Genomic DNA, 24,777 nt, shown 5'->3' with positions numbered 1-24,777 from the left:
AAACCATTGGTGCTGCGCTAAAGTGCTAATCTTAGCTATGTTCCTGGGTCTGTGGAACAGGTTTGGAGCCAGGACCTTCTGACCAACTGAGGCCCCATGGCTTTTACTCCAGAACAAACGCACAGGAACAACACTTTTGACCATCACTGAACACAGTTGAAGGGGCACCAAGGTTTTATCTTTGGGGAAAATGCTGCCTTTATGTTAAAAGCAAACACTCTGAACTGCTTTTTGCTCTTTGAACCCGAGTCCATACCAAGGTCTAGCATTGGTGAAGCTAAACTATGTATTGTGAACAGGTGCACTGACTGCCCATGCCCATTACCACTGGTCATGGGTTGGAGGCTATTGGAGTAGGGTCTTTATTTGAGGGGCTGCATTATACCCAGGTAATGTGCTGCAGTGCTGGCTAGAGACCACGGATATTACTGTACACAACAGCTTTGGCACTCCACCGAGTTAGGGTGAAATTTCATCACCTTTTTTATGTTGAGTGCACCAACAATAATATAACATGTATATAGAGTGAACCAAATTAGTGAACACTCCTGATATTGAGATCTTTGGGCAAAATCCCAATAGTATCACCACTCGTGGCTGAATCCATCCACAAACATTTTAGGTGTAATTTTGGATCAATGTACTGGGTCCCACCAATTTCATGAATCCTTGTGGGTCTGTTAGTTGCCTTTTTGTCCATCATATGGAAGGGCTACAGCACTTTCTCTGATCTGCTGTGTCGGGCGCTTTTTTTTTACATTTAACATGCAGGTGCAGTTGTTTCAACGTGCTGATGCCTCATTCTCATAACACAGTGGCACTGCCACATTTTACAATGGAAAACATGATGAAAGCGGTTTACCTTCCCATAGACCATTACTGTTAATCCCATTGAGTCTGTCACGTTCATCTAGCAGTAAAAATGCGAGATCTGAGCCGAGCGTGCCTCTTGATCTTTATTCCTTTGTCACCTGAAATTTCCAACCTTTTGTAGAACAATATAATTGCTGCAGCATAGGAGATGGCCATCTGGCTGCTTGAGTCCATGTTCTGTCTGTGGAACAAGCCATTTATCTCCATTAACCTGCTCTTTCCCACAGCTCTCCAACTAACTTCATCTCAGCTCCTTATCCAATACCCCTTCTGCAGCTCTTTTCGCTGCATTTGACCACTCTTGCAGACAGTGTCCACGGTGATTTTGGGTTAATGTCTTTTGGGCTTCCTTTACTGATGGTGCCACTTATTCATTATAGCCGATGAGCATTGAAGTGTTCCAACTAGTTCTATATCACAGACTTCCTTCCCTAAAAGCTTTCTCCTTGTGACGTCTGGCAGCAGGGAGCACTGGTTTGTTTGCTGATCAGGCTTAAATCATAAGATTTCAAGTAACCCAGGTTCAATCGTGGTGCCTGCTCCAGTCTAAAGCTGTCCAGTGTGTCACACCATGGCCCACATCTACTGATTCAGTCTGGCCATTGGGCCTCTAACAGCCAGGAACGTTATAGGACAATTTTGGTGCTCAGTCTAATGGTCGTAGTCAAGTCAAGTCGAGTTTATTGCCATATGCACAAGTATATCGAAGGTACAGGTACATTGAAAAACTTGCTCGCAGCAGCATCACAGGCACATAGGCAGACAACAGACAGAAACATAAAGCAAACATAATTTGCACATAGGTAGACAAAATTGCTGGAGAAACTCAGCGGGTGCAGCAGCATCTATGGAGCGAAGGTAATAGGCAACGTTTCGGGCCGAAACCCTCAGGAACCCTAAGGAAATAGGCAATGTTTCGGCCCGAAACGTTGCCTACTACCTTAGCTCCATAGATGCTGCTGCACCCACTGAGTTTCTCCAGCACTTTTGTCTACCTTCGATTTTCCAGCATCTGCAGTTCCTTCTTAATCATTTCCACATACATTTTGCAAGACAGCAAAATAAGACTGTAAAAAAATAAGGCATTAGCACAAAATATAATTAGAAAATAAGTGCATGGTAGCACAAGCGGAGGTCTGCAATGTTCTATTGCTGAGGTATGATTAGGGCTAGGCAAATCATTCAAGAACTTGATAACTGAAGGAAAGCAGCTGTTCCTGTAACTGCTGGTGTGGGACTTCAGGCTTCTGTAGCCTCCTGCCTGATGGTAGCAGCAATGGTGGGGATCCTTGATGAAAGATGCCACATGTTGATGGCAGTGCCTCATGTAGATGCTTTTGATGGAGGGGAGGGCTGTGCCAATGATTATCTGGTTTTGGCTTTCATCTCATCATTCTGATGGCCAGCTGACAAAGCTTTGTGGGAACTAGTGCCCAGATGTTAGCGAGGAAGACTTGCAGATTAATTTAATCTTGTCCTTTCACAAAGCCTGGATCATTGCCCAGTCATCATGTAGACCGATCTGTTTTTCCACTTATTACTAAATTTGTGTAGTGTTTCTTTAGTCACATATTAAACTTGCTAAACTTCACAGAGCAGTAGGAACCAAGCTGGCAAATGTGTGTGTGTGTGTAAGACTAGGGAGGGATAATAGACTATTTTCACAAAACACCACAAATAAGTCTGGGAGCGGCTGGGGTGGTAGGTTCAGGAGGAGTGCAGTTTGCAACAGTGGTGTTTATTCACAGGGATGAAATGAAAGTGAACATGGAGCCAAAGCATTGACTGAAGGGGTGAGATGTAATAGGGAGTCACAGTGTGGAAGCGGGCCCAACTCGCCCACACCGGACAACAATGTCCCAGCTGACCTAGTCCCACTTGGTCCATATCCCTTAAACCTGTCCTATCCATGTACCTGTCCAAATGTATAGAGTAATGTGCACACAATGATCCCAGAATGTTGCAGCCTCAACTGATGGTGTGGTAGAGAATGGAGGGGGAGAATCTGAGAGTTGAGTAGGAGAGGGATTATTGTGGGGCTTAAGAAGATATCAGAGAAATAGGTGGATGTTAACTTAACTGGAAACTATTTTCAGCGTGAGGTATTGGCACTGGGCGTCACTGGATCAATGAGAACAAGGACACCCGGTGTGGGATAAGATTCAGGTCTGCAAAAGTCACTCTGACTCAGGGTTGACTCGATTACTGTAGCAAGTAGTCGAGCTCAGCAGAAAAGGAGGACGGTGTCAATGGTCAGAGTGGTGGATGTCAAACACCATGACTTTAGCTTTACCAGTGTCCACTGAAGACAATCATTCTTTATCCATGACCGTGTGATAGCCAGGGAACCTGACAAAATTCACGTATAGTGGGTGGTGGGTGGTGTGATGTTGCGGGAATAGAGACTTGGCTGTGCCGAGGGATTAAACTTGCATTCAGCACACAGCCTTCAGACCACAGGAGGTGGAGACAATCCTACCTGCATTCATTCATCGACCCTCAGAGTGAGGCACAGATGCAGTTGAGCAAGCTGGTGTTCCCGATCGCCATGTTTCACCTTTAAAATAATTCATTTCATGCTCCGTGGACTTAGAAATCATTCTGAGGCCTGATGCTCATTTTGTTGACTAATTCTCTTTGAGTCTACTTAATGCAGCTTTAACTTTGATACCCAATCATCATCAACGGTTCTGCTTGAGTCAGCCCAGTAATTTGCTGTAGAGGCTGATACGTGGCCCTGGCTTTGATTGGGGGTGGGACTCACTCCTGCCTTTCTCCAACGCTGGTTTTGGACCTTTAACCTTGTCAATTCCTCAGGGAGTGAAATTCCTCCCACTCCCGGCATCATCTGATGAGAATTTCTTGGGAGAAACAAAGTTTGTCACTTTGAGTTATCAGGAGAGTGGAGTGTTTTAGCAGCTGGAGATAGACACAAAATGCTGGAGTAACTCAGCGGGACAGGCAGCATCTCTGGAGAGAAGGAATGGGTGACATTTCGGGCTGAGACCCTTCCATCTGCAGTTCCTTCCTATGTATTAGCAGCTGTAGTAGTTCCAGAGTGATGGGGACCATGTAGTTTTGACAGGGGCTCCTCTTATTCATGGCCGTGCTCGCTAGTATTCAGCAGGCATCAGGCTACATGTATACTTGAAGGTACAGTACTGTGAAACCGCACGGAGATATCTGCCTTACTGGACAGGAAGTAGATGTGAGTGTGAGTTTTTGTTTAGTTTAGAGATACAGTGTGGAAACTGACCCTTTGGCCCACCAAGCACAACGACCACCAATCAACTGTACACTAGTTCTATGTTACGCTAATTTATGCATCCTACACACTAGAGGCTATTTACAGAAGCCAATTAACCTGCAAACCTGCACATCTTTGGAATGTGGGAGGATAGCGGAGATCCGGTCGGTAGATCGTGAAAGCACTCTCTTCTGACTGCTACCATCAGGAGAGGAAGTAGATGTGAATGTGAGGCGATGTGAACCAGAGCATCAGGTGCCAGTGTTGGATTCCGGGACAGAGACACGAGATGCTGAAATCTGGAACAACAAAACCAAACTGCTAGAAGAACTCGGTGGGTCGAACAGCACCTGTGGAGGCGAGGGATGCAGTATCCTGAGAATCCTTACCTCCAGGATCAAGAGCAGCTTCTTCCCATCATCCATTATTAGGCTCATGAACCACCCGTCACCATGGGCCGCGGAATCGGGGGGGCTGGGGGAGCTGCAGCCTCCCCACTTTTTTAGCTACTGTACGGGGTGATCGCTGATCAGCACAGACTCGGTGGGCCGAAGGGCCTGTTGCCGCGCTGCTTCTCTAAAGTCTAAAAGGCTGTAGTCTAAAGACCAAAGCGGGCCGGACTGATATGTGTAGGAAAGAATTACAAAGGCTGGTTTAAATTTAAGGTAGACACAAAATGCTGGAATAACTCACCCTACAGGAAGGGTCTCCACCTGATACGTCACCAGCTGGCTTCTCTCCAGAGATGCAATCTGTCTCGCTTAGTTACTCCAGCATTTTATGTCTACCGGAGTGATGTGTATCAGGGTGATATTATAGGGAGGGTTTTATCAGACAAAAGTTCCGCTGGATGCTGACCTCTGCAGCTGTCTAATCGCTGCACGAAACAGCAGCATCTAGTTTACAGTAGTCATCCATTGACATTCCAGACAGCAGCCGCCACCGTTCACACAAAGCGCATGGGGGGAAATCCTGGGGGGACGGGGATGGACCTGTCCGCCCCATGTTTTGAGAGGTAGGGGACAACCCCCCCCCATCTTTTGTGAAACCGAAGCCTCCGAAGTTGGGCTGCAGCTGCAATGCAACCACAGCCTCCGAAGTCAGCCAGCTCCGTGATGGTAAGTCCACAGGCTCTGCGACCGGAGCCCACAAGGTCGATTCCAGTTGGAGGCCTCCAGCTCCTAGAATCTAGCAGCCTGGGACTAGCTGCAGTTCCCAGGTCGGCTCGCAAGCTCCGGGACTGGTTGTAGCGCCCAGGTCAGCTCGCCAGCTCCGGGACTGGTTGTAGCCCAGGTCAGCTCGCCAGCTCCGGGACTGGCTGTAGTGCCCAGGTTGCCGGCATGTCCTGGGACTGGCTACAGTTCCCAGGTTGCAAAAACCAATTGAAAAAATATACACCTGCGGGTCAGATGATATCGGGTTATGGGCCGGATCCGGCCCGTGGGATGTAGGTTGCCGACCCCTGTCCTAGATGTCAGGTATCGTGACCCGCCCCTATGTTTTAAAAACTATTTCCGCCCCTGATTTTGTTTAGAGATGTAGCACGGAAACATGCCCTTTGGCTCATAAAGTCCATGCCGAACAGCGATCCCTGTACACGAGCACTATCCTACACACTAGGGACAATTTACAATTTTTATCGAAGCCAGTTCAGCTACAAACCTGTACGATCTTGGAATGTGAGAGGAAACCAGAGCATCCGAAGAAAACCCACGCAGTCACAGGGAGTACGTACAAACTTTGTGTAGACTGCACCCGTAGTCAGGATCGAACCCGGGTCTCTGGCACTGTAAGGCAGCAACTCTACCGCTGCGCCACCATTGCTTGACTACTGTAGAACTGCTCTCTCACTATTATTGTGCCCCCAGCTGTTGGTGAGAAGGTTAAACTTAAACTTGGTGTGCCTTTGATTTATCTGGTGCTCATTTAATGCTGGGTTGTCTGTTGCACATTGATTTTTTCAATGACTTCGATTGAACTGAGTGGTTTTCAGTGCCTTTTCATTTCCCCTGCCTTTTATACGCTACTCTGCAATAATTATCGCCCAGCGTACAGTGTGCGGTAGTAACTCCATCCCATGTGTCTCGTGCAGTAGTCTGCACTGTGAGTCTGACTAATGCAAAACATTTGCAGTCATTATTAGGCTGAAAATCCCTGCTTTCTATATGCGGTTGTAAGTAAAGGTTTTGACTCATTTTCATATAACAATTCATATTTTTGACAGAGAATCTAGTTATGAATGGTATGGGCATGTAACTGTCTCATTGATAAATTAAGGGAGCATTCATCAGCTGCTGATAACTGAGTCACAACAAGCCCATTATCTGACAGAACTCCTAATCACCACTTTCAATCCTAATGGGTATTGAGCATTCCAAAAGTGAGGAAAATTGCTTCTGCCAAAGAATAATTGAAATGTCATTCAATTAAAAATCTCAATCTTCATGATGCAATGCCCTTTTTTTATTCAATCCTCTCTCCTCTCTCCACCCCCTCTCTCCTCCCTCCTCTCATCTCTCTCCCTTCTCTCACTCCCCTCTATCTCCCCTCTTTTTTTTTTTCTCTTTTCAAAAACTTTATTCGACACAAACATATACAACACATCAAATCATAATCAAAAATTACACTATATCAAGTAATCATTATAATACAACAGTGCATTCATTGTTTACAATACTCTCAACCCCACGCGGTGACCAGCGCCCACGGAAGGCCTCCAGAGTCCCCGTGGACACCGCGTGTTCCCTCTCCATGGACACACGTGCACGGACGTAGACCCAAAAGAGGGGCAGGCAGCCGACTCTAGCCTGACCATCAACCGCCCGCTGCCTGGACCCGCAAATGGCCATCTTGGCCAGCCCCCCCCCCCCACTCGGCTCTCCCCACACCCTGTCTTGTGTCCAAACACTAGAATCGTAGGACTAAAAGGCAACCAAAACTTGAGGAACAACCCCTTCAGATATTGGTACTGGGGCAGTAGCCTCTCACACTCCATATAAGCGTGGAACACGGTCTCTTCCTCACCGCAGAAAATACAGGCGGCGGACGAGCCCGTGAACCGACTCAAAAGTTTATTACATGCCACCGCTCTGTGCAGCACTCTCCACCCCAGGTCCCCAATGTAAAGGGAGACAACTTTCTTGTAGAGGGACCCCCACTGGGGACCTCCCCCGCCTTCAGGTGGTAACACCGTCCACCATGGTGTGTCGGGACGGGAAACGAAGGCAAGGAGGTGCAGAATGTGCAGGAGCATTCTGTACAGTGAGCGTCTCTTCGCATCACGAAATGGCATGCTGGTCATCTCAGAAAGGCGGCTCAGGTTGTGTGGAGCCGGTGCTCGAGAAATATCCCGGAGCCGAGGCCCGATGAGCAAATCTGACGGAGCGGGTGAAAGCTCAGTCAGAACCACTCTAGGCGGGCGCCTCTCCTCGACACCCGCCATGACAGAGTGAGGACCGGCCACTCCTGCAGCCGCAACATCCCCCTCCCCTCGTGGAGCAACACGCTGGCTGAAAACAACCAGATTCCTCACTCTTAGCACATCCCGGTAGAAAGCAGGCAAGCCCCTTAGGGCGGGTTGACTGATGCCCACCACCGGGTGCCGCGAGAACCCCCCTTAGGCAACGACCCCGACGGAAAATATACGTGGCCAGAGCGTGCCATCTGGGGGGGTTCTCTGCATACATATACCTCCGCAGAGTCCTGAGACAGAGATCTATCTCCCCTCTATCTCCCTTCGCTATCCCCTCTCCCCTCTCTCTCCTTTTCTCTCTCCCTCTCTCACTCTTTTCTCTCTCTCTCTTTTCTTTCTCTTTCTCAGCCTGTGAAGGAATGGTTTAGCTGTACTACATGAGCTGGTTTAGGTTGCCTTCCCTTCCATCTTCCTGAGCTCCCAATGTGACATCCAATTGAAAGCCCTCTGAAAATCTAATACACAATACACTGGTCTAATCTGTCAGTTGCAACCTCAGAAAATTCTAATAAGTTTGTCAAACTTGATTTTAAACACTTTATATGCATATATATGTGTGAACTTTTCTGTTGTTTGTTTTGGGTTTTATAAAATACTATGTTTACATGTCTGTTGTGCAAGTAAGAATTTCATTGTTCCCTTTCAGGACAAATGACCATAAAATACTCTTGGCTCATAAATCCATGTTGACTTTGCCCTATGTTCTAAGAGCCATCATGCCAATTCCTTGACAATGAGTTTTAACATGTTCCTTTCTCTGATGTCAGGCTAGTTTTCAGTATTCCATCTTCTTTGTCCCTCTTGCTCCAATCTGTGGGAACCATCTGGATTTTGGAAGATGATACAAGTACATCCAGCTTCAATCATCATCCCTTTTAAGGTTTGGGATGCAGGTGATCAGCTCCTAGGGATTTATTAGCTTTTAAATCCACTAATCTTTCCAATGCCATGTTTAAAATTTCTGATTTCCCTCAAATCTGTTCTACCCCACTATTTCCAGGAGGTTTATCCGTGCAGGAAGGAACTGCAGATGCTGGTTTACACTGACGATAGACACAAAATGCTGGACTAACTCAGCAGGACAGGCAACATAATAATAATAATAATAATATATTTTATTGTCATTGCAAATATGCACAACGAGATTCGGTATGCAGCTTCCATCCGATGTCATAACTTAAATAACTAATACAATTTAGGTTTAGATACCCCGATAACATGGTTTGTAAGAAGAACATTACAACAGTAAAATAGTCAAAACAGTTCAGACTAAAGTGCAGATGTGTCTGTGCGACGTGACCATCCGAGGGAGACAGTCCATGGGGGGTGGGGGACACTCAGCAGGGCCGGTTCAGAGCCGCTATAGCTCTGGGAATGAAGCTGTTCCTGAGTCTGGTGGTTCGGGCGTAGAAGACCTTGTAACGTCTGCCGGAGGGAAGTAGTTCGAACAGTCCATTACAAGGGTGTGAGGAGTCTTTATGGATGCTGACGGAACATCTCTGGATAGAAGGAATGGGTGACATTTCGGGTCGAGGTTCTTCTTCACACTTTTTCCGTGAATCCTTCTTTGGGGAATATTTGTTCCATTTCCCCATTGTTTCCTTTTTCCTCAGTATAATTTCCCCTGTTTCAGTCTTTAGGGGGATCTGCATTAAATTTTGTTGATTTACTTCCTTCCTTTGGAAACGTTTACTGCATTTTTTAATTGTTCCACTGTCCCTTTTGTTATCAATACTTTGATTCTCCTTTGCTGAGTACTGACATTTACCCGATCCCCAGCTTACTGCTCTTCTTCATAACACTGTAAGTGAATTAATACTACTTTCTTAGGCTTGCTGCACTTATCTATTTTGCCCATCACTTTTAAAAGTTAAATATTCTGAAATATTCAATTCCCGACCTTGATCTTGAGACCCATGTCTCAGTAATGACTATTCGATCAAACCCATGTATTTCTATTTGTGCCATCAAGTTGTGCATCTTATTCTGACTGCTGATTGCATTCCGCAAAAAGTTTTCATTTTACCCCTTCCGTCTCCATCCCTCCCTCTAGCTTTACATTTCACTCCACCCTTATCTGACACCCTTTTGTCTCCTTGCCTCACGTTTATCACCCATTTGTTTTCTTTTCATCTAGCCTTTGTCCACCCATCTGCCAATCAAACCACCACCCCCTCATCCTTATCCACCTATCACCCCATCAGGCATTGCCCTGTCCCCACTTTTTTTTCCAGCTTTCTCCCCCTATTCCAGTCAGACTGAAAGGCCCAAATCCAAACCATTGCCTATCCATATCCTCCAGAGATGCTGCATGACTAGCTGGGTTGCTCCAGCACTTTGTGTTTTACACAACATTCCAGCATCTCCACTCTTCACTTTTTTGACTATTTTCCTCTGCTTTGTCTAATTGGAAGTACCCTCTTATGTTTGTTTGCACTGTCTCTTCATGACAGACCCTGGCTATCATTACCTCTTTTACTATCTGGTATTACCACCATTTTCTAGCTTTTCAATGTTCTATTTTTCCCCTCATCTGAACTCTTCTCTCAGATATGTGATTTCAAGCCTCATCTGCAGATGCCTGGATTTGCTGGGGCACTGTTTCTATCCCAATTAAAGTGAAGCTACTTCAGTAGAATAGTCCCCTCCTTCCTCCAATTCCCCAGGAAATGAGACTCATTTCTCCCACATCAATCTTTGATCCACGCATTTAACTCTGGTCTAATTAACATCACCTGGCTGAAATGGTAGTCCAGAAAAATTATTATCTTTTGTGATTCTGCGGATTAATTTGGATCCTAGCTACTTATATTCTGTCAACAGAACTTCCTTCCTTGTCCTGTCTTCGTCATTAATTCACACATGGACTATGAAGTTGGATCCTTCATCTCCCACTGTGGTCCTATCCAACCCTGAAGTAATGTCCTTAACCTGAACACTTGGCAGAAAACGCAGCCTTGGGGACTCACACATGTGGTTGGAGAAAAGAACAATTTGTCACCACTCCCGTCATGTTCATTCCCCCAGTTTAGTAGTCGGTGTACTCATCCTCCTTGTCCTCTCTGCAAGAACCTTGTGCAAAAGATTGTGCTCTTCCAGTGCCTTCTTCTGATCCACACTCTCAGACAAACAGTGTGCCGTTCCTCATATTTTGCTTGGGCAACTTACAACCCAGCGGTATGAATGTTGACCCCAAACTTCAAGTAACCCTTCGTTTGCCTCTCTCCACATCCCTCCCCCATCCTAGTTCTATGACCAGTCTGACTGTCTTCCTGATTAAATTATTATCATTGGATGCTTTCTTGTCACCTTCCCCTAGCTAACTATGATCTAGAAAAAAACCCATAGGTGCAGGAGTAACCCATTCGGTCCTTCGAGCCATTCAATATGATCATGGCTGATCATCTAAAATCAGTATCCCGTTCCTGCTTTCCCCCCCATCCCTTGATTCCTTTAGCCCTAAGAGCTAAATCTAACTCTCTCTTGAAAACATCCAGTGAATTGGCCTCCACTGTCTTCCGTGACAGAGAATTCCACAGATTCACAACTCTCTGTGTGAAGACGTTTTTCCTCATCTCAGTCCTAAATGGCTTACCCCTTATTCTTAAACTGTGACCCTTTGTTCTGAATGCTCCCAATCTCGCGAAAATTTTTCCTGCATCTAGTCTGTCCAATCCTTTAAGAATTTTATATGTTTCTATAAGATCCCCTTCTTCTAAATTCCAGTGACTACAAGCCCAGTCGACCCATTATTTCATCACATGTCAGTCCCGCCATCCCGGTAATTAACCTGGTGAACCTACACTGCACTCCCTCAATAGCAATAATGTCCTTCAAATTAGGAGACCAAAATTGCACACAATACTCCAGGTGTGGTCTCACCAGGGCCCTGTACAACTGCAGTAGGACCTCCTTGCTCCTATACTCAAATCCTCTCGCAATGAAGGCCAACATGCCATTGGCTTTCTTCACTGCCTGCTGTACCCGCATGCTTACTTTCAGTGACTGATGTGCAAGGACACCAAGGTCTCGTTACACCTCCCCTTTTCCTAATCTGACACCATTCAGATAATAATCTGCCTTCCTGTTCTTGCCACCAAAGTGGATAACCTCACGTTTATCCACATTATACTGCATCTGGCATGCATCTTCCCACTCACCCAACCTATCCAAGTCACCCTGCAGCCTCATAACTAACTTATTGCAGCTCACACAGCCACCCAGCTTTGTGTCATCCGCAAACTTGGAGATGTCACATTTAATTCCCTCGTCTAAATCGTTAATATATATTGTAAATATCTGGGGTCCCAGCACCGAGCCTTGCGGCACCCCACTAGTCACTGCCTACCATTCTGGAAAGGACCCGTTAATTCCAACTCTTTGCTTCCTGTCTGCCAACCAGTTCTCTATCCATATCAATACCCGACCCCCAATACCATGTGCTCTAATTTTGTGCACTTGTGTGGGACCTTGTCAAAGTCTTTTTGAAAGTCCAAATATACCACATCCACTGGCTCTCCCTTGTCCATTCTACTTGTTACATCCTCAAAAAATTCCAGAAGATTAGTCAAGCATGATTTCCCCTTCATAAATCCATGCTGACTTTGACCGATCCTGTCACTGTTTTCCAAATGCGCTGCTATAACATCTTTAACAAAGTATCTTCCCCACTACCGATGTAAGGCTAACTGGTCTATAATTTCCCATTTTCTCTCTCCCTCCTTTCTTAAAAAGTGGGGTTACATTGGCTACCCTCCAGTCCACAGGAACTGATCCAGAGTCGAGAGAACATTGAAAAATGATCACCAATGCATCCACGATTTCTAGGGCCACCTCCTTGAGTACTGTGGGATGCAGACCATCGGGCCCTGGGGATTTATCTGCCTTCAGTCCCAACACCATTTCCTGACTAATGTGGATTCCCTTCAGTTCCTCCCTCCTACTAGATCCTCAGTCCCCTAGTATTTCTGGGAGATTGTTTGTGTTTTTCTTAGCGAAGACAGAACCAAAATACTCGTTCAACTGTTCTGCCATTTCCTTGTTTCCCATTATAAATTCACCTGTCTCTGACTGTAAGGAACCTACATTTGTCCTCACTAATCTTTTCCCTTTTACATATCTAAAGAAGTTTTCACAGTCAGTTTTTATATTCCCCGCAAACTTTCCTTCATGCTCTTTTCCCCTTCTTAATTAATCCCTTTGTCCTCCTCTGTTGAGTTCTAAATTTCTCCCAGTCCTCTGGTTTGCTGCTTCATCTTATATTGGCCAATTTATAAACCTCTTCCTTGGATTTACATTTTCCTTGACCTGAATCCACTTTGATGTCTTGTTTTCACACCTTACCCTTCCATATCTTTGTGTCTTCCTCTCCCTTGACTCTCAGTTTGAAGAAGAGAGTCTTGACCAGAAACATCACTCATTCCTTCTATCCAGAGATGCTGCCGGTCCCGCTGAGTTACTCCAGCATCTTGTGTCTATCTTCAGCGTAAACCAGCATCTGCAGTTCCTTCCTACACACCCACTCCTTTCTCTCTTGACTGACCAGGTCTATTGTCCTTAATCTAAGAGATGTGACTTCGTCAGGAAGAAAATATCCAGGAAACGTTCCTCCCTGATGCATCGCAGTGTCAGAGTCTCGGGCTCTGGTTCATGAACTCTGCAAATCTTGACATCCACAATCCTGAGCGATTTGCATCATCAACTTCCACACACTGTTACGCACATCATTGTCCTCCCACATCTATCTTGCTTTAATTACTGAGTAGCGAAAATGAAATTATCAACTGGATATTTATTAATGTTAGTAATGATTTTATCTCATCCACAATCTCGTTTCAAGAGACCAGTTTAGTTAATTGGATGCAGTAGATTATGATGAATCCCTTTAAAATGGAGAAAACTGCAATCAGATTACATCCGATTCTGTCTGACCCACGATCAGATGAGCTCCCTGGATCAAGTTATTTTTAATCCTACATTGATTCTGATATGAAGCTGTACCTTTGCCCTTGTCTCACAGAAGCCCTTACTCACCACTCTGTGGTTACTGTACTCACAGAATACTTATTAAGCAGGAAATGTATTTTTCTTCAATTTACAGTGGATATTTTTTCCTGTTTAGTATGTTAGAGATGTGATGTTTACAGATCCTGTGTTGCAATATTGCGTGCATTATTCATGGAGCATGTTATTGTGCAAGATGTGCTATTTTGTTGAAGAGAATATTATCGCAGTACTTGCCTTCAACTAACCTGGTGAAGACATTCCCTCTCCGTTTCCCATCATTAGTACCACTTCAATACATCTAGTGATTAAGATGGAATAAATTCAAGTTCTGCAGGAGCAGATGTGTGCTTTTTGTGTTATATTCGGCGTCTCCATGTATAGCTGTGCATAATAACGTGCTATTGTACCTGCACGATTCAAATGGTCCATTGTGTCAGTCAGAGTGATGGGGTGATGTGTGTGACAGAGTGTAAGAATCCGCACAGTTAAGAAGAACTTGCTGTGTTGTCGCTTTGACCCACAATGTCTCTGCTGAATATGATGCCAAGTCCAACCCTTATATGCCTGCACTTAATCCCTAATCTCCCATTTTCTGCATGTGCATATGCTGATCCAAGCGTCTCTTAAATGCCACCACACTCATTATCTGCCTCACCCACCAGCACGTTACAGGCAATCGCCACCATCTGTAAAAAAATACTTGCCCGCACAGAAGGTTCTTGACCCGAAATGTCACCCATTCCTTCTCTACAGAGATGCTGCCTGTCCTGCTAGTTGCTCCAGCATCTTGTGTCTACCTTCGATTTAAACCAGCATCTGCAGTTCTTTCTTACACATCCTTTAAACTTTACCCTTCTCACCTTAAAATATGCCCTGTAATATTTAATTTTTCCATCATGGGGAAAAAGGTTCTGACTGTTTAAAGGTCGTGTCAATTGTGTGCGTGCGTGCATGTGTGTGTGATAAGTAGGGCATTCTACTTGTATTGATAAAAGGGAAAGTTCAAGTGCTGGACACACCTCATTCTCCACAGAGGACACTAGCTCTAAGCCCACAAGCTACTCTTGTAGGGAGCTGCCACCTTGTGACTTTTCTTTTAGATATGGTAGCTCGAGCCACCTTGTCATAGTTCTTAGTGCTAATGATAGATGCTGTACCAACTTGATCCCGTACCTAACAAGTGAAGAAAATAAGCTGTTACTAGTCAGCTCTAGGCAGGACCACAGCGTGGTAAGGAGAGATTTGTAAATTTGAACCTGGTTGTGTGTTGATTTGTGACGGGGAAGGGTGGTCTGCTCTGATTTCAATCAGTTTAGTCACTCATCAAACGCCCATTTCAACCACTTTTGGTATGAATATGATGTCATGCCAGAATTGAGGACTTTTTATATGGGCCAATGCAGACAATATGCATGGCTTCCTTCCATGCTGATTCTATAACAATGACCCAGGCCATCACACATAGCACAGAGTGAGGCATGGACATTTAGTCTTCTTAGAGTTACGAATTAAAGTGAACTGTAATATTTTGAGCATCAGATTGTTACAGCTGGTAGAGCTGCTGCCTCACAGCTCCAGAGACCCTGGTTCGATCCTGAACTCTGGCCCTATCCGTGTGGAGTTCGCACAATCTTCCTTGACCGCATGGTGCTCCGGTTTCCTCCCACATTGTTGGGTTGTTGGGTTAATTAACCGCAGTGAGTTGCTCCCAGTGTGTGTGTGTGAGCATGGTAGAATCTGGTGGGAGTTGATGGGAATGTGTGAAGGACAAAATGGGACAAAGTGTAGGATTAGTGTAAATGGGTGTCTGATGGTGGGCTTTCATGCTGTGACTCCCATTACAGTACTGGCCACTCTGGGCTGGAGAAGAGCAGTGCTGCATACTGAGGACTGTATATCTTGGTCATTACCTCTCAAGTAACATCTTCACACTACCAGCCTTTCTATTAGCTGACCAATTTATTTTTACAGATACATAGAGATTCTGAAAGAGCATCAGACAAAACTGCTTTGGATTGACCAGATTGGTGAGCACTACTTTGAATATAAAAGGTGAGATTTCATGTAAAAATATGCTCATTCTAAAGAGCCAAGTCCTGTACACTTCCCATCGCTCCCCTGCTTCATTCTGCTCTGTGTGTTTCGCTACCCTCAAATGGATACCACAAATCTTTTCCACGGCATTGGTCCACTGAACTGCTGAAGTACGGCATTCAATGCAGCGTGAGATTTAACTAACATCCTGGCAATGAGCTGGGTATAAAAAGTGAAACAGATGTATTGTCGTTAATAGGGGATGAATCACATCTCAAAAAGATGTAAGTGCAGAGGATAGATGTAAGTCCAGGGTTAACAGGAGGAAAAAAGTATAGAGGTATTAATGAAAATGGTTCTATTGGAGATTAAAATGATAGGAGATGAAAAGTATCTACATAGTCCTAAATGAATACATTTTGTTTTTCTTCACAAAAGAGGAATAAGATGAATGTGATGTTTTAAAGAGTCTCATGTCACCAGATAAAACAAACGGAGGGAGGAAATTGCCCAGATTCTGACAATCCATTTCCAGTGCTTTGACAACATGCTTGTGGGCAGAAGACAGGAAGGCTGCTCACAATTACGTTGTTTAAACAATGAGATATGGATATAGGGAGTGTCTCTCGCACCAGAGGATGGGGAATATCTGGAATCCCCTAGCCTGAAGTGTTGTGCGGGGCTGGATCATTGGGAGTACTAAGAAGGAGGTGGATACATTCTTGAAGGATCGATGAATTGAGGGCCGCGGGGAACTGACATAATAGTGACCATTGTGGGTTTTAGTGACAGGAGGCACCTTCATGGAGGTTCTGTAGGGCTCTCTACTTGGTCCTTAGCTTTTAATGAAAACATTAAGAAAACACGCCAGCTTCAGTGAGGCACGTTTGATTTCCCAGTGGAGCTGAAATGGGTTACCAAGAGGAAGAATGTACCAGGTTACAAGAGGATATCAATAGACTGGCTAGGTGGATGCACAAATGGCAAATGAGGTTCATCTCTGAAGAGGAAATACACAATAAATGGTGGGATACCATTTATAGAACCCAGGGAGATGTTGGCAAGAATCTCTGTTGATTCCTGATGGTAGCAAGACAAGTGGATAGGAAGCTTGAGGGGCTACTTGCCTTTAGTGGCACCAGAGAGAGATACAAGGATGTTGCCACAAGTATAAATTCTTAATTATAAAGTAAAACACAAGTAGGGTGGAAGAAAAAAGATTCCATAACTTCAAAATGATGAGGGCCCTGGAGAGAATAAAGAGGGAACCCTATTTACGTGATGGATTACTGAGGGGTTAGTTACAGAGCCATAGAATGGCTACAGCAGGAATTTCAGGCATTTATTCAGCTCCCTTTTGAACAGCAGAATTGAATCTGCCTCCACTATTCCCCAGGCAGTGTGTCCAGACCCTAAACACAGTGCATGCCAAAAATGTCTTCAGAAACTCAGCGGGTGAGGCAGCATCTATGGAGCCAAGGAAATAGGCAACGTTTCAGGTCGAAACGTTGCCTATTTCCTTCGCTCCATAGATGCTGCCTCACCCGCTGAGTTTCTCCAGCATTTTCGTCTGCCTTCGATTTTCCAGCGTCTGCAGTTCCTTCTTAAACAAAAATGTCTTCATGTTCATTTTATATTCTTTTATTACTGGCCTCTCCACCAATATAAATTGTTTCTCCATCCACTCTGTCGCGACCCTTGATGATTTAATTGTGTCTATCAGATCCTCTTGCAATGTACTTCTGTTTGAAGAAGCTTCCCCAGTCTGAGCACTTAAGCAAGATCCATTACCCAAGGAATCATTTTTGTAAACTCCTTCCGATTGTCTACAAAACCTTTACATCTAGTGTGAAGTGTACCACCCAGTATTGGACACACTACTCCAGTCGTGTCAGAAACCAGTGTATGATAAAGATTTGCCAGTAGTTCCTTGCTCTCATCATCGCTGACTATTATAAAGCCAGGGTCCTGTATGATTCTCAACCCTGCCCATATACTTTGAATGAATCAAGCACATATGCTCCCAGACCCTCGTCTTCTTGTTTTAAGTTACACCCACTGGGTTATATGGCCTTTTCTCATACAATCTTCCTATCTAAATATAACACTCACTTTTCCCAGCACGACATTCCCATTTCCTTGGTCATTGTCTATTCTCCACACAGTCAACTGTGTCGCCAAGTTTTGTATCATCGACAAATTTGGAAATTGTGCCGTTATACTCTCAAATCCAAGCCATCAATGTGACAGAAAATCATCGGTGTACGAGCTCTGCTGCATACACTACTTCAGACTAAAAAGCAAGCTGTCCCTCAGGCTGTACGATTCTCATTATTTAACCACTGTTCAACCCATGCCGCTGCAGCTCCTTTTGTTGAATGACCTTTAATCTCAATTGCACATCTAATTGTGTATTGGTTTATAATTATCTCATGTACCGAGATACAGTGAGATACTTTGTTCTGCGTGCTAACCAGGCAGATCATACCATATGTGAGCACATCAGGTAGTGGAAAGGAGAAAATAAACAGAATGATGAATATAGTGTTGCGGCTTATGAAATGTCACATGGAATTCCTTTCATACCCTATTGAATTGTAAGAATTCAGTTAAAAGGGAGAAAAGACATTTAGTTTCCATGCGAAGGTAGACACAAAATGGTGGAATAATGGGGCTGTCCCACTGCACGAGCTAATTCAAGAGTTCTCCCGAGTTTCCCCTGATTCGAACTCGGAGAATTACGGTAATGGCCGCTCGTGGGTACTAGGGGCCCGCGTGGACATTTTTCAACATGTTGAAAAATCTTCACGAGTCTTCCCGAGCTTAGCGCGTTTCCCGAGTACCTGCCGTTAGCGTTACGAGCCACTAAGAGACGTCCCGAGCTCCGACGTACCCGCTACGTACATTCTACGTGCTTACCACGAGTGTTTTTTAAATTCGAGAGAGCTCTTGAATTAGTTCGTACAGTCGGACAGCCCCATAGCGGAACAGGCTGCATCTCTGGATAGAAGGAATGGGTGATGTTTCGGGTTGAGACCCTTCTTCAGACTGGGAGCCATGGGAGAGGGAGATACAGAGATAAGGAAGTGTAAGGTGTGAGAACGAGATCTCAGGGGATGAAGGGGACAGTCAGACTGGTCGGAGAACTAGGAAGAGGGATGGATGGAGAGAGAGAGAGAGGGTATGCAAGGGTTACTTGAAGTTAGAGAAGTCAATATTCATACCGCTGGGGTGTAAGCGACTCAAGCAAATCTGAGGTGCTGTTCCTCCAATTTGAACTGGGCCTCACTCTGAGAGTGGAAGAGGCCCAGATCAGAAAGGTCAGTGTGGGAATGGGCGGGGGAGTTCAAGTGTTTAGCAACCGGGAGATCAGGTAGGTTTAGGCGGACTGAGCAGCGGTGATCAGAGAAACGATCGCCGAGCCTACGCTTGGTCTCGCCGATATATAGCAGTCCACATCTGGAACAGCGGATACATTGGATGAGGTTGGAGGAGGTGCAAGTGAACATCTGCCTCGCCTGAAAAGACTGTCGGGGTCCTTGGACGGAGTCATTTTTCATGCAGTGAATGTTGGACCATTGGTACTCACTCCTTGAAATCCTCAACACGACCACTCGAAAATTATAATCTACCCGGCTTAAGACTGTGAACTGGGAAGTAGGAAAAACCCAAAGGTCTGTTTATGGCTAGCATTGCTTCAATGGGTCGAATGGTCTCCTTCAGTGCCATAATGTTAAATGGCTCACTTATCATGGGATAGTGGTGCTAATGAAGCTGCTACAGAGGGAGGTGAATCAGATGAAGAGATGTTGCCAGGATGACCCAAGTATAATGGTGTTTGGTCTTTTTTAGGGTGAGCCACATGAACCAAGTAGAGGCATTAAAGGGAGATGTGTAGGAAGGAACTGCAGATGCTGGTTTACACCAGATAGACACAAAATACTGGAGTAACTCAGCGAAACAGGCAGCATCTCTGGATAGAAGGAATGGGTGACGTTTCAGGTCAAGACCCTTCTTCAGGCTGTTAAAGTGAGGTGGTTTGGGTTGCTCATGGGGAAGGCACGTTATTACAGCGTTGGTGGGAAATGTCCATGATGATGAGAGATACGATTATGAATCACACCACTCACTGTATGATGCCTCTTCTCTCTGCAGGTTGCAGGGTGGGAAACATGTTGTGTTTTACCCAACATTAAAGGTGAGCGAGTCCATTGTCTGAGCGTTTCTGCAATACCTCCTGAAACAATGAGTTTTACTGTAGAATACAAAGTGCTGGAATAACTCAGCGGGTCAGGCAATATCTTGAGGGCATGAATAGGGGATATTTCGGGTTGGGATCCTTCTTCATACCCTCTGAGTTTTACTGTACCTGGCTGTGTGTGTAAAGAGGTCCACAGAGAGTCCTGTGGAGGGGCATGCACTCCCAACATTGCTGGCTGGTATGGAACCTCCCTGGCAGTTGTGTCACGATCCCCTGGGTACATTAAGCTGGGGTGTAAGCGACCCAAGCGAAATATGACCAGCGATCCCCGCACATTAACACTATCCTATACCCACTAGGGACAATTTTTGTATTTACCAAGCCAATTAACCTACAAACCTGTACGTCTTTGGAATGTGGGAGGAAACCGAAGATCTTGGAGAAAACCCACGCAGGTCACGGGGAGAATGTACAAACTCTGTACAGACAGCGGACGAAGTCGGGATTGAACCCGGGTCTCCAGCGCTGCATTCGCTGTAAGGCAGCAACTCTACTGCTGCGCCACAGTGCCGCCCTCTAGCACTTTGTGTTTACCCTTTACTTTCATCTGTTTACAGAGACCTATCCACTCACATCCAGAGTGTAAATGATTGAAACATTCCCCTCTCAATTAAACTTGGTAACCTCAGTGCTGTAAGTGGCCGAGAATGGCGTCATACAAATAATTCAAAGGTCTTCCACTCTAAGCATTTGACAGGGCTGTGTTTGTTAGTCTGTACGGGACTACTCACCGATTTTGTTGTCTTTTTCCTTGCAGTCCATACACTTACGGTTAGAACTGGCTAAAGAGTTGGGCACTGGGATCTCTATCTGGGAACTGGGCCAGGGCCTGGACTATTTCTATGATCTACTGTGAAATTATCATTCGCACAAAGACTTGCCTTTGCAGCCTGTGTCTGGGCAGCCCAGAACGTGGCCATGATGGGTCTCAGAGCCTGATCCAGTGCACAATCACAAGCTGAAGTCAATATTTGAAGCCCTCAGAGCTAAATGTCTGGTTCACAAAACTTGGTTTGAAATAAAAATTTTGAGAGTATTCTTGGTTTCCTTTTTGAATGAAACGGGAGGTTTTAGTCACAGGGTCTTACAGCCTGCAAGCAGGCCCTTCAGCCCAACTTGTCCACACCAGCCAACATGTCCCATCTACACTGGGCCCACCTGCCTGCATTTGGCCCATATCCTTCTAAACCTGTCCTATACATGTACCTGTCTACATGCTTCTTAAACGTTGGGATAGTCGCTGCCTCAACTACCTCCTCCACCAGCTCGTTCCGTACACCCACCACCCTTTGCGTGGAAAAGTTTTATGGAGATTTTTTTTTTTGTCTTAGTACCACTAGTTTCCAATGACAGGTTACTTGGGCTGTACTCTGTCTGCACAGCCATCTACAGACTTACTAATGATGTTCCATACATTCTCATCCAAGTAATTTATATATATATTACAAACGACAAAAGGCCCAGCACTAATCCCAGCGTTGGACCACTTGCTACATCTTGCTACATCAGATAAACACTCTTCACCGTTAATTTATTTTTGTGTTAGATGTTACACTGTGGAATAATACATTTTCTAGTGAGCCCGGTAAGTTTCAAGAGAACCAGGGAAACAGTACCAGGTAAGTTAAGGAGTGTGGGAACCAGAGCCCCGGTGTGTGAGTGAGTACACAAACCACGGTCCCAACGTTTTGAAAAGGAACAGAGGAACCAGGGCCTTGTGTCTGTTAAAGACAGCTCAGGAAGCAAGGCTCATGTGTGACAGGGAGCACAGGATGTTGTCTCACTCCTTCTGCATGCAGGCATGGGCTGCTTCATTTGCTGAGGAGTCGAGAATTGAACATTGTGCAATCATCAGTGAACTTGGCATCTCTGACTTTGCTGAAGCAGCTGAACACAGTTTGCCCTAGGTCGCAGCCCTGAGGAACTCCTGTAATGATATTCTGGCACTAGGATGTTTGGACTTTGACGAACACAATCGACCTCCTCGGTGAGAGGTTTGACTCCAACTTGGAGCGTTTTCTCCTTAATGCCCATGGATTTCAGTTTCACCAGGGCCCCTTGAAGCCACATCCAGTCATTGACATTGAGGGCAGTCACTCTTATTCTCTATGGCAGTGGTTCTTAACCTGGGGGTCGTGACCCCCTATGGGGGTGGTTTGGGGCTTTGCCGGGGGTCATGAAGGGGACACAAATATCAATTTGTTGAGCCCATGTTTAGGAACCTAACAAAGGTACATACCACATACAGTATTTTGTTCGCATATGCGCGTTCTGGTGCCAAAAAGGTTAAGAACCACTGCTCTATGGGGGTTTGGGGTTGCTTCAACCTGCCATCCTGACACATTGAGCTTCCTCGATCAAATCCTCTATGTCTCATCAATGCCCTGCCTAAATATGAAACTTAAGGGCCTGTCCTACTGTACGAGGTAATTCAAGAGTTCTCCCGAGTTCCCCCTGATTCGAACTTGGAGAATTACGGTAATAGCCGCTCATAGGTACTCGGGGCTCACGTGGACATGTTTCAACATGTTGAAAAAACGTCACGAGCTTAACGCGTTTCCCGAGTACCTGCCATTAGCGTTACGAGCCGCTAAGAGACGTCCCGAGCTCCGACGTACCCGCTACGTACATTCTACATACTTACCACGAGTTTGATTTTTTTTTAAACTCGGGAGAGCTCTTGGGTAAACTCGTATAGTGGGACAGGCCCTTAACTCTTCATCTTCCATGTTGTATATCAATGTTGGTTGGGGTAGCCACTAAATTAGCTTGAAAGTAGGAGACAAGGTGGGTGTAGTGGGTTGTTTTTCATGCTGCCCACGTGTAACAAGTGGTGTACCATAAGGATTGGTGCTGAGTCCACTACTGTTTGTTATTTAATGATCTGGCTCTCACTGTAGATGCCATGGTTTGTATGGTTTGGTGCTGTGGCGAACTGTGAAGAAGGTTGTTCACAATTATGGGGGAATCAATTGGACCAAGGGGCAGAGGAATGGCTGATGGAGTTTAATTTAGATAAAACAAGGCATTGTATTTCGGTGGGACAAACCAGTGTGGGACATACACAATAAATGGTAGGGCCCTGGCCTTGTTATAGGACAGAGAGACCGAGGGGGCAGGTACATTGTTCCATGTAGGTGACAAAGACATTTGGCACACTTGCCTTCATCCATCAGTGTATTGGGTAAAGGAGTTGGGATATTACGCTACATCTGTACAAGTCTTTGGTAAGGCCGCATTTGTAAAACTGTACAATTCTGGTTGCCCTGCTTTCAGAAGGGTGTCATTAAACTGGAGAGGTTTCAAAAAAGATTCACCAGGATGTTACGAGATCTGGAGGGTTTGAGTTGTAAGGAGAGGCTGGATAGGCTGGGTCTTTTTTTCCGGTGCATGGGAGGCTGATGGGTGACCTTATGGAGGTAAATATAATCAGTAGGGGCATAGATAAGGCGAATAGCTGCATTTTTCCCCAGTATTGGGGATCTAAAACTAGAGGGCACGTTCAAAGTGAGAGAGGTGAGATTTAATAGGAACCTTAGGGGCAACTTTTTAACACAAAGTGAAACAAGCTGCTGGTGGAAATGGTAGAGGCAGGTGCAAATACAACATTTAAAAGACCCGTGGATAGTACATGAATAGGAAAGGTTTGGAGGGATATAGGGCAGTTACTGACAAGAGGGAACTAGCTGGACTAGGCTATTTGGTTAGCATGGGTGAGTTAGGCTGAAGGGCTGATTTCCATGCTGTATGATCGTGAGCTCCCATTGTTCTCCAGACATCCACCCCGTGCTTCAGGCTTGGCTCATGCCACTTTCCCCAGAAAGACCAAGCACCCTCACACATGCCCACCCCTCATTCACACCAGCTGGGGAGAGCATACTATCGCACATCGTGCTGGTGGGTCCTGCCAGTCTCATCAGCCCCAAATGAGAAACCTTTGCAATGGCACGCCGTAAAAACCCAACTGTGCCAGGCTTGTGGTTGCCTCCCCAACCAGCAGACACACGCAGGTATCAGCAGGAACGTTGTGTCTGCAGGGTGGAAACCCCAGGGAGTGATTGCAGTGATTGTAGTATGTGAGGGACATCAGCCAACGTGGCTTGGAGGCTGCCGTTGCTGGAACAGCTGGTTCTTGGGCAAGTGATAACCAGGGGGCAGTGAACAGGGTAACGGGTTGTAAGGGGAGGGAAGGTTTAAGACTGGGTGACAGCAAAAGCAGTAGCCACGTGCTTCTCACCCAGCTCACATCTGTCCAGGGGAAGTCTTGTAGCAGTCACAGTGGACAGCTTGTGACCCGAGCCCTGTGTTTGCTCACACCCCAGCCTACTACTGAACAAGGAAGGAGTTATCACCGAGACCAGCCTTGCCCCTCTTGGATGCTGTCCACAGCTTAGAACCCTGTTCCAACCTTGGACCACCCTAACGGAATCCCTACCTCAGCAGCAAACCACTGGACCTGTTGCACTCTGTGCTTCAGCTTGCACTATTATGGGAGTTACACAAAATTGCTGGGGAAACTCAGCGGGTGCAGCAGCATCTATGGAGCGAAGGAAATAGGCGACGTTTCGGGCCGAAACCCTTCTTCAGACCCTACTCCACTGCACTATTATGGGTCTGGGTACCTAGTATAACTGATCATTTATTGCATTGTTGATTATTGTATATTTATTTAATGCATTGTTGTATTCCTGTGCCTGTAAAGCTGCAGCGAGTAATAATGTAATTGTTCCGGCCCCAGTGCATTAAACAATTAATTACTCTTGGCCCTCGATTGAACAGTGGCAGAGTTCCATTACTACACTAAAAATATGCTGGGCTCATCCCAATGGGAAGTTTGTATGGGTAAATAGTTCCTATGTACGCGGTGTGTAGGAAGGAACTGCA

The 24,777-nt window shown here is 45.6% G+C and overlaps 1 protein-coding gene across 1 annotated transcript in view; it reads left to right on the top strand.

Annotated features, from left to right (window-relative positions):
• Positions 1 to 20,929, top strand: part of chid1 (chitinase domain containing 1) — a 95,838-nt gene extending 74,909 nt beyond the window's left edge. Inside the window, exons 10-12 of the mRNA XM_033038568.1 lie at positions 15,570 to 15,650; positions 19,788 to 19,830; positions 20,651 to 20,929. Of these exons, the coding sequence (XP_032894459.1) occupies positions 15,570 to 15,650; positions 19,788 to 19,830; positions 20,651 to 20,749 (223 nt within the window). The 3' untranslated portion in view covers positions 20,750 to 20,929. The remainder of the gene's footprint in view (positions 1 to 15,569; positions 15,651 to 19,787; positions 19,831 to 20,650) is intronic.
• The last annotated feature ends 3,848 nt before the right edge of the window (positions 20,930 to 24,777 follow it).

This window comes from Amblyraja radiata, chromosome 20, assembly GCF_010909765.2.
Source record: "Amblyraja radiata isolate CabotCenter1 chromosome 20, sAmbRad1.1.pri, whole genome shotgun sequence".
Lineage (NCBI taxonomy): Eukaryota > Metazoa > Chordata > Chondrichthyes > Rajiformes > Rajidae > Amblyraja > Amblyraja radiata.
The sequence above is the reverse complement of the archived record's forward strand: the minus strand, read 5'-3'. Positions and strand labels throughout refer to the sequence as shown.